The sequence below is a fragment of the Amblyomma maculatum genome, chromosome 1 (genome assembly GCF_055883805.1).
Source record: "Amblyomma maculatum isolate TAMU_Amacu chromosome 1, ASM5588380v1, whole genome shotgun sequence".
Taxonomy (NCBI): Eukaryota; Metazoa; Arthropoda; class Arachnida; order Ixodida; family Ixodidae; genus Amblyomma; species Amblyomma maculatum.
The window spans coordinates 280,962,083-280,975,061 of record NC_139344.1 but is presented as its reverse complement, the minus strand read 5'-3'; the positions used below and the strand labels follow the sequence as shown (position 1 = coordinate 280,975,061).

The window sequence follows — 12,979 nt, the reverse complement described above, 5'->3', positions numbered from 1 at the left end:
CTGATACAGTTAAACCTGGTTATAACGAAATTGTAAAATGTCCGCGATTTTTCGCTACATGCAGTTTCCGCGTGAAGACCCAAAAGGAGAATGTAGAGTGAAAACCAGATGAATTGATGTAAGGGAAAGCACCTTGAAAGTGTTTACAGTGAAACAGAATGATTTGAAATCATATAAGGGGATGTTTCGCGATCGCACAACGCATCTACGAGGAAGCGGGGAAAAGGGGTAGAGGAAAAAGCAGTCTGGGGGAGAGCGCGCACGTTGGTGCCCCCCTCCCTGCGTGCCGTGTCGTGCGTGCTCGCCCACCACCGCTGCTCAAGGAAACAGACTTTGCCCCACGTCCCCAGCAAGCTCCGCTGTTCCCGCTTCCGACGCGCGGGAGCCCGCGAGCAGCCGCGTGGCAGCGATGGACGCGCGCTGCTCACCCAGTGTCTTTTTTCTACTATTTTTGGTAGCTTTTAAGCATGAACTATTGTAGTACTACCATGTTCATACAGCGAAAGCAACGGAGACTGCTGCGTCTGCCGCGGAGATGGGGCGTTGGCGCTAAAACACGGCGCGTTGTATCTGCTGTGGTCACTCGTTGCTATGGTAGGCGTTCTCTCACTTCAGTTAGTGTTTTATCATCCTGAACTTGCGGGGTTCTGGCAAATGTCCCCTAACTCGGCACTAGCTAAGAGACAGTCGACGCCTCGATTTCGTTATATCAAGGTCAACCGCCGCGACATGTTTGTTACATAGAGTTTTCAAACACATTCACTTCAATTGGGACGGCGTTGGGGAATTGAAAAACTTCGTAATATCGCTACATGGAGGTTCATTACATAGAGGTTTAACTGTATTTCATGGCACTGGACTCCCAAGATCTCAGACAATTTCAACAAGATTAAAAGCAAACTGACAACAGCACCAGTGTTGCACTACTTCAACCTGACAAAGCCTATTACCACACTCACAGATGCAAGTTCCCAGCAATAAGTCATTAGATTTTTTTTCGCTGACAGCAATCATTACCAAATATAATGATTCCTGCTTTCTTATTTGAGGGGGGATGTGGGGATCGGATAGCAAAAATTGCAAAAAATGTCGATTTTAGACCTTAGCGTTTCGGAATCTACAACAATAATTCTCTTTTGCACTGAAATATTTCACCCAAAAGCAAATTCTAAGTGCTCCAAACAAATATACAGACAATGCAATGTACACAGGCAATGTATGCTAGGTCAGAACTTTAAGGGTTGTTTTCTGAAGTTTGTTTTGAGCATATCACCCTGCTCATGGAAAGCATAGCACCACAATGGATGCATGCATTTGCCGTTTGTTTTGTTGTAATTGCAGACGTATGCTTCGTATGAAGACAGCCTCAGATTTACCATCTAAGCACACATTTTTTCCATCAACGAGTAATTAGGCCATGATGTATTTTAAACATTAGAAGGAGGTGCATACTGCGTGTAAAAAAAAAAAAAAAAAAACAAACAAAAAAAAAAAACAAAAAAAAAACAGGGAAATTAAAAAAGAAATTAAGAATGTCTTAGACCACACTTCTCATAAATTAAAACCATTCACAGACCCATAGCCAATTTCGTGGTCACACTAGGCTTTCCACGAGCAAGACACATGTGAACATGTTAACTGTGATAAAACAAAAACTACTGAATATATCACAGTGAAACTTTGTATCTGACTGTCTGATGCTATTTCGAGTCAGTGTACTATAATTTGTATCGCTCTAGGTAAAAAAATAAGGAAGTTTGCCTCCGGTCCCCTCATCCCCCATAAAGACTGGTAGGCCATAGAGGTATAAAAAATTATGCTGACAATGGGTCAATTTCATTTTTGACGTCTGTTTATTTTTATACCTGGGTTCTGTAGAAAAACATTTTTCTTTATTTTCAACTATTTGTAAGAATTTTCGAAGCTGCTCAAAAATGTTCTATTTGTGACTTTTTACTTGCACACCTCGGTGCAGCGGTGGCGTAGCGGTAGAACATCCGCCTCACATGCAAGAGGACCGGGGTTCAAATCCCGGTGCCGCGCAATTCTCCACCGGATGAAAAAAAAAAAAAAAATCCGCGTGTCGATGGAATTGCATAAACAGGTTTGGGGTGAGATCTGATGCCGGTGAACACCTCCGGCAACGCACTCCCTCACCAGAACAGGAGTTGGCCACCCTGGTGCAGTAATTGGCTGCAACCTCCTATGATAAGCTCCATAAAACCCCGGCCCTCAGTCACCAGCGGCTGCGGAACAACTGACCACGGCGGCGGTCAGACCTGTGACGCAGCAGGGGGTGCTAAGAAAGCATGGCTCCGCTGGACAGGCCGCCATTGGAAACTGACCCTGGCAACGTTTAATGCTAGAACCCTAGCTAGTGAAGCTAGTTTAGCAGTGCTGTTAGAGGAACTAGAGGGCATGAAATGGGATGTCATAGGGCTTAGTGAGGTTAGGAGGCCGAATGAGGGATATACTGTGTTATCGAGGTTTACCAGAGACGCGACAACTAGGAGTAGGTTTCCTTGTCAATAAGTATATAGCGGGTAATATAGATGAATTCTATAGTAATAATGAGAGGGTGGCAGGCATCGTTATTAGGCTTAATAAGCGATATAAACTGAAGGTTGTACAGGCCTATGCACCTACGTGTAGTTATGATGACCAGGCAGTTGAAAGCTTCTATGAAGATGTAGAATCGGCAATGCGAAAAGTAAAGATGCAGTATACTGTACTAATGGGCGACTTCAATGCCAAGGTAGGGAAAAAACAGGCAGGTGACAAGGCAGTAGGTGACTATGGCATTGGTTCTAGGAAAAGCAGGGGGGAGTTACTAGTTGAGTTTGCAGAGCGCAATAACTTAAGAATCATGAATACCTTCTTCAGCAAACGGAAGAACCGGAAATGGACATGGAAAAGTCCTAACGAAGAGACTAAAAATGAAATCGACTTCATAATGTGTTCAACCCCCGCCATTATGCAAGATGTAGAGGTAATCGGGAAAGTGCGATGCAGCGACCACAGGATGGTGAGGTCCCGAATTAGCCTAAATCTGAAGAAGGAACGCAACAGATTAGTAAGAAAGAAACCCATCAACGAATTAGCGGTGAGGGGGAGGGCAGAAGAGTTCAGGATCTCGCTACAGAATAGGTATTCAGCTCTAACTGAGGATGGCGACATTACCCTAAAGGCAAGGAACAATAGATATCATTACTGAGTGCGCGGCAAAAGTAGGCAGTAGGATAGTTAGAGAGGATACCGGTAAGCTGTCTAAGGAGACGAAAGATTTGATTAAGAAACGCCAGAGTATGAAAGCAATCCAACAGACCAGATCGAATTGGCCGAGATATCAAAGCTAATCAATAAGCGCAAGGTGGCCGATATAAGGAAGTATAACATGGAGAAAATTTAGCATGCTGTAAAGAACGGGGGAAGCCTTAAAGCGGTAAAGAAGAAACTGGGCATAGGCAAAAACCAGATGTATGCGATAAGGGACAAGGCGGGCAACGCCATCACTAATATGGACAAGATAGTCAAAGTAGCCGAGGAGTTCTATACAGATCTCTACAGTAGCCAAAGTAGTCAGGACCGTAATGAGATTGGCGGTAGGGAAAAACAGTCAGACGTTCCACCAGTGACGAAGGACGAGGTCAAGAATGCACTCGAAACTATGAAAAGGGGGAAATCAGCTGGAGAGGATCAGATAATTACAGATTTGCTGAAGGACGGGGGGGATATCGTGCTAGAAAAACTGGCCACCCTGTATACGCAGTGCCTGGTGTCATCGACGGTACCGGAACCATGGAAGAATGCAAACATTATCCTCATTCACAAGAAAGGGGACTAAGGACCTTAAAAATTACAGACCAATCAGCTTACTGCTGTTACGTATAAGGTATTTACTAAGGTAATCACTAATAGAATCAGGACAACCTTAGGCTGCAATCAAGCAATGGATCAAGCAGGGTTTCGGAAACGGTACTCTACTATCGATCATATCCATACCATCAATCAGGTGATAGAAAAATGCTCGGAATATAACCAGCCCTTATACATAGCATTCATTGATTACGAAAAGGCATTTGATTCAGTTGAAACCTCGGCGGTGATGCAGGCATTGCGAAATCAGGGGGTAGACGAGCCATACGTGAAAGTGCTGGAAGATATATATAGTGGCTGCACAGCAACCATAGTTCTGCATAAAGAAAGCAATAAAATTCCAATAAAGAAAGGTGTTAGGCAAGGAGACACAATCTCCCCAGTACTATTCACAGCTTGTTTAGAGGAAGTATTCAGAGACTTGGAATGGGAGTAGTTAGGGATAAGGGTAGATGGAGAATACCTCAGTAATCTGCGATTTGCTGATGACATTGCCTTGCTAAGCAACTCGGGGGATGAACTGCAAGTAATGATTGATGACCTAGACAGGAAAAGTAGAAAGGTAGGCTTGAAAATCAATATGCAGAAGACTACAGTAATGTTCAACAGCCTCGGGAAGGAACAGCAGTTTACATTAGGTAGCGAAATACTGGAAGTAGTAGGCGAATATGTCTATTTAGGACAGGTAGTAACTGCAGATCCGGACCATGAAAAGGAAATAACAAGGAGAATAAGATTGGGATGGAGCGCATTTGGCAAGCACTCGCAGATTATGACTAGCAGCTTACCGGTATCGCTCAAGAGAAAAGTATACAACAGTTGCATCTTGCCTGTACTCACCTATGGGGCTGAAACGTGGAGGCTAACCAAGAGAGTTCTACTTAAGTTGAGGACAACCCAGAGGGCTATGGAACGAAAAATGGTAGGGGTAACATTAAGAGATAGAAAGCGTGCAGAGTGGGTCAGAGAAATAACTCAAGTTACCGGCACTCTAGTAGAAATTAATAAGAAGAAATGGACATGGGCAGGACATGTAGTGCGAAGAGAGGATAACCGATGGTCGCTGAGGGTAACAAACTGGATTCCAAGGAAGGAAAGCGTAGCAGGGGGCGGCAGAAAGTTAGGTGGGCGGATGAGATTAAGGAGTTCGCAGGGGTCAAGTGGATGCAGCTAGCACAGAACCGGGTTAAGTGGAGAAATATGGGAGAGGCCTTCGCCCTGCAGTGGGTATAATCAGGCTGATGATGACTTGCACACCTTTAATGAATTGGTGCTTGTCTTGCCATGGGTTGCATAAAATTTTGCCTATAATTTGGGTTCATAATATTAGAAGAAATAATGCACCCCAAATTTTGCCATTCACGCAGCTCAAAAATGTAATGAACTATCTGCAAGTGAGAACAGAATAGTACACATGATGAATGAAAAAGAAATGAGAGAAACTGAATGTGAACACAAAAACATAAAAAAGCAGTGCATTTTTACTTGCTAATAACAGCCCTTACAGCTTTTAACTAAATCTGAAGTATTAATCTCCCAAACTATTTCATCTCTCGCAACCAAAACCTTTCAGTTGGCACCAACAGTATATCCATCTTATCAAGCAGAGGCTAGTAGGTTGAAAATGCCTATGGCAAAAGTAAAGCCACTTTGCTGAGAAGAAAAGCAATCACGACACTTTAAACCTTTGCTATCATCATCATCATTACACAGGTAACGTGTACAGCAGAATGACTGTTTCACTCAGGACCAACTTCTCCTCCTGCATTTTGCCAGGATGTAATAAGGGAAGTTCTGTGATCCATGTCACCAATATCATTTTCCTTTTCATAGCTCGCTCTGCTGTTCTTAACCTGCCTACCATACTTTTTTTGTTAGCCTCGAGATAAGAGCTCTGTAGTCAAGAATTGGTTAGAGGCAACTGTTCTGCACCTTTCCTATGTTGTATATTAATGAGGTCATGGTACTTTGACACATGCACCAAATATAAAATTAAAAGTGTTTATTAGCTTAACTTTTAAAAATCTACAGTTTAGAACATTTGCTCCCTTTAGCAGCTTAAAACCACATGACAAATCAACAAGTGCATGTTCACTTAACAACACCTGTGTGAAAATGTTCATTCTAGGATAGAGCAGAGAATTTTTTCTTAGTGTTTCAAGTTTTTGGCATGCGAATAACGCAGGTTACACAGAATCTATCTCTATATATTTCACATAAAGGCTTGTCTTGTTTTCTCAGTAAGAAGCTATATGCAAAGTGCGTGCGTTTGATTGGAAGCTGCAATAATTTACTTTGGTGAAGCATAACTGATACCGTCATGCCATTCATTCTCCCAAGATGGGCATTGGAAGTGTACTTTGTGATTTATTTCTTTCATTATCAGGGGTGCAACAGCTGAAATAGAATTTTTAGCAATTTTTGAAACAGGAAAATCTTAGTTTTGGAGCAGCTCACAAGGAATAAAAAATAAAATAAAAACCTTGCACTTCCCAGCCCGAATTCAAATTTTGGAGCCGTTAAACAGTGAAGAAACCTTACTTTCAGCAAAAATAAAATAAAATAAAAATAAAGGAGAAGAAGAAATGAGATGTGAATATCAGACAATATGAATGTTATCCAAATGAAATCTAGCAAGGGCCACCTATCACCAGTGCTTAGTATGTTTCCTCTGGAATCCGCTGTGTACCTATTTTTGTAAATAAGCATTCTGTACAGCAAGGCATGTTATCCCATTAAAAGAAAAAATGTGAGCCAGAAAACCGAGAAGGTTAATTTCTCAAACTTCTGTGACCGAATACAAATAGAAAAAGCCGGAGAATATGCATTTTTTTTTTTTATGGATCTAGTGCGGTTTGACAACTTTAACCACGGGATCTTAGCTTGCTTGCAAGATTCATAAAACAATGCTTTACTGTCTGCGAAATCCATACCTTGTGTCGTGCAAGGGCAGCTCCAGAAGAGCCAATTTGAAGCCACGAGTGCGACCAGCCCAGCAATACCGCAAAACAAAAAAAAATACTCTGACGCAGTAGCAGCAGTGCCTCGTTACAAATGACCCCTTTACGTTATGGGGATGCTTCATCGTACGGACTGTGATCCGTACGGTGAAGCACGTGAATGCAAGAGAAAAATATGATTAAGCATTAGAACGGCATGACGCCATCTCAAAATATAACCAAAGGCTAGTGATGCGCGCTGTAGTGTCTGAAACGTTGTGACTGGCCATATCACGGCCGCAGAAAGTTGTCCCTGAGTACGGCAAACTCTTGCGCCTAGTCAAAGCATTTTGTCACAGCGTGACACTTATGGCACGCTTATGGCGCAGAAATAGGTGCAGCTATTGTACCTCTGCATTATTCCACGCAGTCCGAAATTTATCCTTCAATGTACCATGCATTAACTTGGAGCAGTTTCCATGCAGCACATATCGATAAGCTTCTGTTCTTCAGAGCTTGAGACTGTTTCAACCCCTTATATTTTCCTGGCAGTCTTGCAATGGAGATCCACAGTCATTGTTTTGCCCATATAGATGCATTCTCTAGCTACCTATGGTAAAGTGCAATTATTTTGCCAGACGAATTTATTTAATTATACTTTTTGGCCTATAGGGTGCTACAGCCTAAAGTAATATTGGCTATGAGAGACGCCAGAAATTTCAACCAGCTGGGCGCCTAGCATTTCGCCTCCATCACCTCCACGTCTGGGACTGAGACCTTGAGATCAGTAGCTAAGCGGCAGGGTAAAATTTTTCTTGAATTTGGCTTGTCCTATCATGTGCTGCGGTTCACCTCCACTGCCCACCCCACACTTTCCATGACCAAATGAGAGTTCCTGAGAAATTATCTTTACGCCTACTTTTTCTCAATGCAACCCTCTCAATACCTCTTCTGAGCATGCGGTAAACAACATGAAAATATCAGGCCTGCTTCCTGCCCGACATCCTTTCTGATGGCCATTTTATCACTCTTTCAAGGAACTTGCTGTGCAGTTACTGCACATATATTTTAGAGCATATTTGTATATGTCTTCATTGCACCTTGGTTACAGAATGCTTGCATGAATGTAGTCGAGCCCACTTATAATGAACCTGATGGTTATGCTGATTGCATTCCTTATATCCAAATCTCGTACTAAGTGGACTTCTCATTATACGGATGAAAACACAAAATTAATCAAAGACAGCGTTTATTTAAAAACGTCGATGTCTGCTTTTTCAAACCACACCCTATGACAGCGTTTTCTAACCTGTCCAGGGTGTCTATGTGCTCCTCTCCAAGGCCCTTCAGTGTCAACAAACTGTTTCAGGGATGCGATGTAACTAATTGCTGTTGAAGCGCTTACAGCAACTAGCAGCAAGTCAGCATCCTCGACTTGCTGCTTCGCCTTCGGTTGCTTGCATTTCATGCGACATGGCTTTGTTGGTGCTTGGCTCTGCTATCTCAGCATCATCATCCTACAGCCACGAAGTCGTTCCAAGCAACACCAGGTATGGCCAGTCGCGTGTCAACAACGCGTTGCCATTAAACCATTTGTGTCAGATCATGAGGCTGTTAGATAACATCCTCCGTTGTTCCTGGGCCCATAAATCCCGCCTTACGGAAGCATTTTGTGATGCTCACCGCGGTTAGCTCAGTCCAAAAGGCCTTAAGCATTCCCACAGCGTCAAACAAAAAGATCTGGAGTGGGTCGTCGGCACCTGGTCTCTTAATTTCTACCAACATCCGCTGGATTACGAGTTATTGATGAGAAACCTTGAGCGCGTGAATTATACCCACGTGCACTGGCTGAATCTTGTAGGTCGCATTTGGTAGCAGGAAAAGTGTGGTCACCACAGGCAGGAAAGACTGCACATGGTGCGGTTGTCAAGCACGAGTACGACTTTCCAGTTTTTCTTCGTCATGTCCCAGTTGAATTCGATCAACCACTCGGCAAACAATTAGTGTGTCATTCAACCCTTTCTGTTTTGTCTGGACTGGAACATAAGTTCCCTAGTACTGCGGATTGTGAGACTTTCCGAGGACAAATAGAAGTTGCGTGTCACTGCCATCCATGTGTGTGCCCAACAAGCCAGTAACGTGAAGCTTACTGTGCTTTCCACCAGCACACGAGTCTCCTTTAAAGGCATGAATTTTTGAAGGTAGCATCTTATAAAAGAGCGTGGTTTCATCTGGATTATACATACCCCAGTGAGCGTACCTTGCTATCATTGGAATCTTCTTAATAGAGCCACGCATCGACGTCTTCGATGTTTGTTGAGGCTGCTTGCGCTCTCTTGTTGTTGGGACAGCGTTTATGCTTGCACTTTAAATCTTGTCTTTGGCAATTGTCGAAAAGTAGACTTCGACAGACCGTATTTCTTCACCAAGTCACAGTTCTTCGCTCCTTGACCAAGTTCTTTAAGAATGTCTTTCCTTGCTGCAACGTCAACAGACTTATTTTTTGCAGTTGAAGTTGGACCAGAAGCATAGTCTGCCATCCGTCCGTTTGTTCGCAAAACTGATGCAGCGACCATGTGCATCACGAGCGTAACATCTTTACAAAGGAGCAATGCGTCTACTGCACGCTGCCTGCTCACGGTAGCAGTACACAAGGCGGAGCGCTGATCGCGGAATCGACAGATGCCACGTGACCAGCTAGCCATTTCACGTGACAAGACGAAACGTGTCGGCGGTGGGTAGGCCTGCGTTTTGCAGTTACAGTGCTCCAATTTTATTGCTTCTTGAGTCGCCTGGCCTTTTTTTCCGGAGATGGGGAGATTGGCTGGACAGTTGAGGAACGGGGGAGCGCTGGCGGTAAAGGTTTTTGGCAGTGGGGTCAAGTTTACGGTGCCTTCGCATTCGCCCTAACCGAGCTGTTTGGCCACGGTTGAGACGCAGTGCCATTGCAGCAAGATATATTTTGATGGTATCTCCACTGTTGTGCGTAATAACCGAGCTTTCGTTATAACTGCAGCCGTTATAATGGGCTCAAATGTATTGACGTTTCCACAGAATCAGACGCTTTCTTGAAATTTAGGGCAGCTATGAGGACTTGTTATAGGTTACAGATTTTCCTATGACTTGGTTAACGGCAAAAATATGATCCATTGTTCCTAAAATTGGCTTGTTCCATTGTGGAATGGGCAGCGCTGGCAGGTGCACAAGACAAGAAAGACAAAGGTACAAATCAATTACTCTCAAAAATTACTCTAAAAAATAAAGGTGATTAAGTAAACAGTACAAATAAATAGACTGAGAATAAAATTGACAGTTTAAAACTACTGTGTCTTTTCCAATTAACTACTAGTGAAACACATTTCATAACCAATCCGATAGCCCAGTGACACACCCTGCTATTGTTCTCTTGATAAAGAGAAGTCTGTATTGCTCGGATTCCACTGTCAATTATTTTAGTAAAAGCCTTCCAAGTAATAAACAGCAAGTTCATTGTTCTATAACCATTCAGGTCTTGCCAGTCTTGCGAATCAATTGTGAATTAAAGCCTTTCTAGGCTCATGGAATGAAATCCCGTGTGCGAGATGTATGCAGGATCTGTGCATCTGATCTGTGCGCTGATGTGTCACTTGTCAATCATCCTGATGAAGTCGTCAGAAAAATAAAAATCCTGTCTCGGCCAAGAATCGAACCTCCATCCCTCGGATCCCCAGCCAAGCGCTTTAATCAACTGCGCCATGCCCGCGATAGTGAAACGCACATCATAATTCTAATCTACCGTGAGGATGATAGTAGCGATAACAATGACACTGTATGCAATTAGTGATAATGACAATGATGACAGTAGCAATGATGATGACGATGCATTTAGCTGATATAATGAGAACAAACGTGATGCACTGTGTACAGCAGCAACGCTCCGGCTTTCACATTTCTGCAGTGTAGATTCCACAGTGCTCTTGGAATTTTTTTTTACTACTGTTTCGTGGCTCTGGCAATAAGGTATGTGTGGTTTAAAGTTCTAAGGCTGCACATGCACTATGAGAGAGCCTGTAGTGGAAAGCTCTAGATTGACTGACCATTTAGCGCTCTTTAGTGTTCCTTGGCATTTGCACAGCACATAAAAATTTGTGCATTTCACAGGCATTAAAATGCGATTGCTGCAACCAAAAATTGGAGAACGCTTAAGCTTCGCCTTTAAGAATGGAACGCGATAGCGTTATCGCGCCTCGTTCGCACCGTCTACTCATTTGCTTGTCGTGCTTTTGAGTGACACAAAGACGTAGTTCACATGATACAACACTCGTTAACTTGTCCAAAGCATGACTGTTTGGTAATTACTTGTTCTGAAACGTGATTCTGACATTTCGCTACAGTTCGTGCGCACAAGAGACACCGTAGTGCGCCCGACACTGGTAGACGCAACGGCTTTCATTACACGTCTCTCAAGAGCGAGCTCATGTTCCGACGCTTCATGCCCTAGCGTTGACGTCATCGCTTCCCCTAGCGACCTTTGCGAGAGAACCTTTCGGCTCCAGTTCGCGTGTACAAGTGTTCCTTCGCTTAAAATGCGGCTGAGGCGTGCACTGAGAAGGGAGGCTCTGTTTCGAATTCCTACAAAGAGGAACTTGCTATACTAATTTTTATTTATTAATCCTTTCGGGACGTAGAAGCGCTGCCAGCCACCTTGCCGAAACGCGCGGGCCTCAAGTTGCAGTTGTAGTTCGTCGGCAACATCGCTGCCGATCTGAGCCGGCGCGATGAAGATCTCGGAGGCCATGCCCTGTCTATCTTATTCCGTGCGCCACACGCATGATGGCGCTACGTGCACGCCAAGCGAAGAGGAAGTACAGCAGAAAAGTAATTTGCCACTTGCTTAACTGTGTGTTGTGTAATTCTGTAATTTATTTGTTTATAATTATTATTATACGCCACAATACACTTCTCTAAGGGACATTTCTTATACAACACCGCAATCAATAGACGCGCCTTTGTCCATTTCAAACCATTTAGCTGGCGTGGTGGAGTGGTTAGCATGCTCGTCTCACACCCCTGAGGCCCACGTTAGATTCCTCAGGTCGGCGATGTTTCCTACTTGTTTTTATGTATTATTGCTTCTGGGATTTTTCGCTCACGGCCAATGCCGGATGACGAGGGATGCCAGCCGCCGCCACTGACACCGACTTTTCAGCGACACAGGGCCCTTAACGCTATCGCGTTAAAACTAGACATACGTAGCCTTAAGCTGAGTAGTTGAACATCACAGCACTACTTTTACAACATGAAACATCGTGGCTATAAGGTTTGATATACACAGCGTTGCAAGCCTGTTGTCATGTCTATTTGTTATTACATATTCTCTTTGGATTAGTAAATTTGAACTTACCTAGGTACGGAAGCACAGTAGCGCTTGTAGCCAACAGTACTCTTGCCATAGTCTATTTGTTTGATGCGCCTGCTAAGAACTTGTGGATCAGTCTCGTACAGCTGGATGTTAGATGAACTGAAAAGGTATAGTTGGGCAAAAGAGCACTCAGCCTACATCATGCACTACAGGTGGTCAGAAATATAACTGTCTAACAAAAAGAAATCAGAGAAATACTTTCTCTGACACAAGATATTTGCACATGGGTCAGTAAGAAAGAAGCAATGACTACATTTTGCATATTGAAGTGCATTTCCCCTTTTATTTTTGATCGTTGAGCAAATTTCAGTAACATAATAAACCAGTGACAAGTCAAGTATTTTCGAACACTTACCAATTGCATGGCTCTTCACAAAGCACAGAGAAGATAACTATGTTTACAGCACAGCAAATATTTTATTGTTGCATTTTGCATGACTGTGTTCAGAGCAAGACGCCTGTGTTGGTTTGATATTATCGAATAAATTTAGTTGCTCAACGTTACTGCAAAGGAATTTAATCTGCTGAACGTGTATTGTAAGCATGAACATTCCTGCTAGTTCTAGTGCTGCAGTGTCTAGGTACAGCAATGTGATTGGCCCGAGTCATATATACCGAATGTACCAGATATATCTGACAAAGGATTTTAGACCTCAAGCCCACTGAAACCAACTGATGGCCGTAGTATGTCGCACAGCCTAGTTTGCAGTACTTTAATTCCTTAAACTTTATTTCAGTAGAACCTTGGTGATACCAATCTCAA

The 12,979-nt window shown here is 43.3% G+C and overlaps 1 protein-coding gene across 1 annotated transcript in view; it reads right to left on the bottom strand.

The window, feature by feature from the left end:
- Positions 1-12,979, bottom strand: part of Slbp (Stem-loop binding protein) — a 49,412-nt gene that overhangs the window by 16,767 nt on the left and 19,666 nt on the right. Inside the window, exon 4 of the mRNA XM_084591478.1 lies at positions 12,199-12,315. Within this exon, the coding sequence (XP_084447604.1) occupies positions 12,199-12,315 (117 nt within the window). The remainder of the gene's footprint in view (positions 1-12,198; positions 12,316-12,979) is intronic.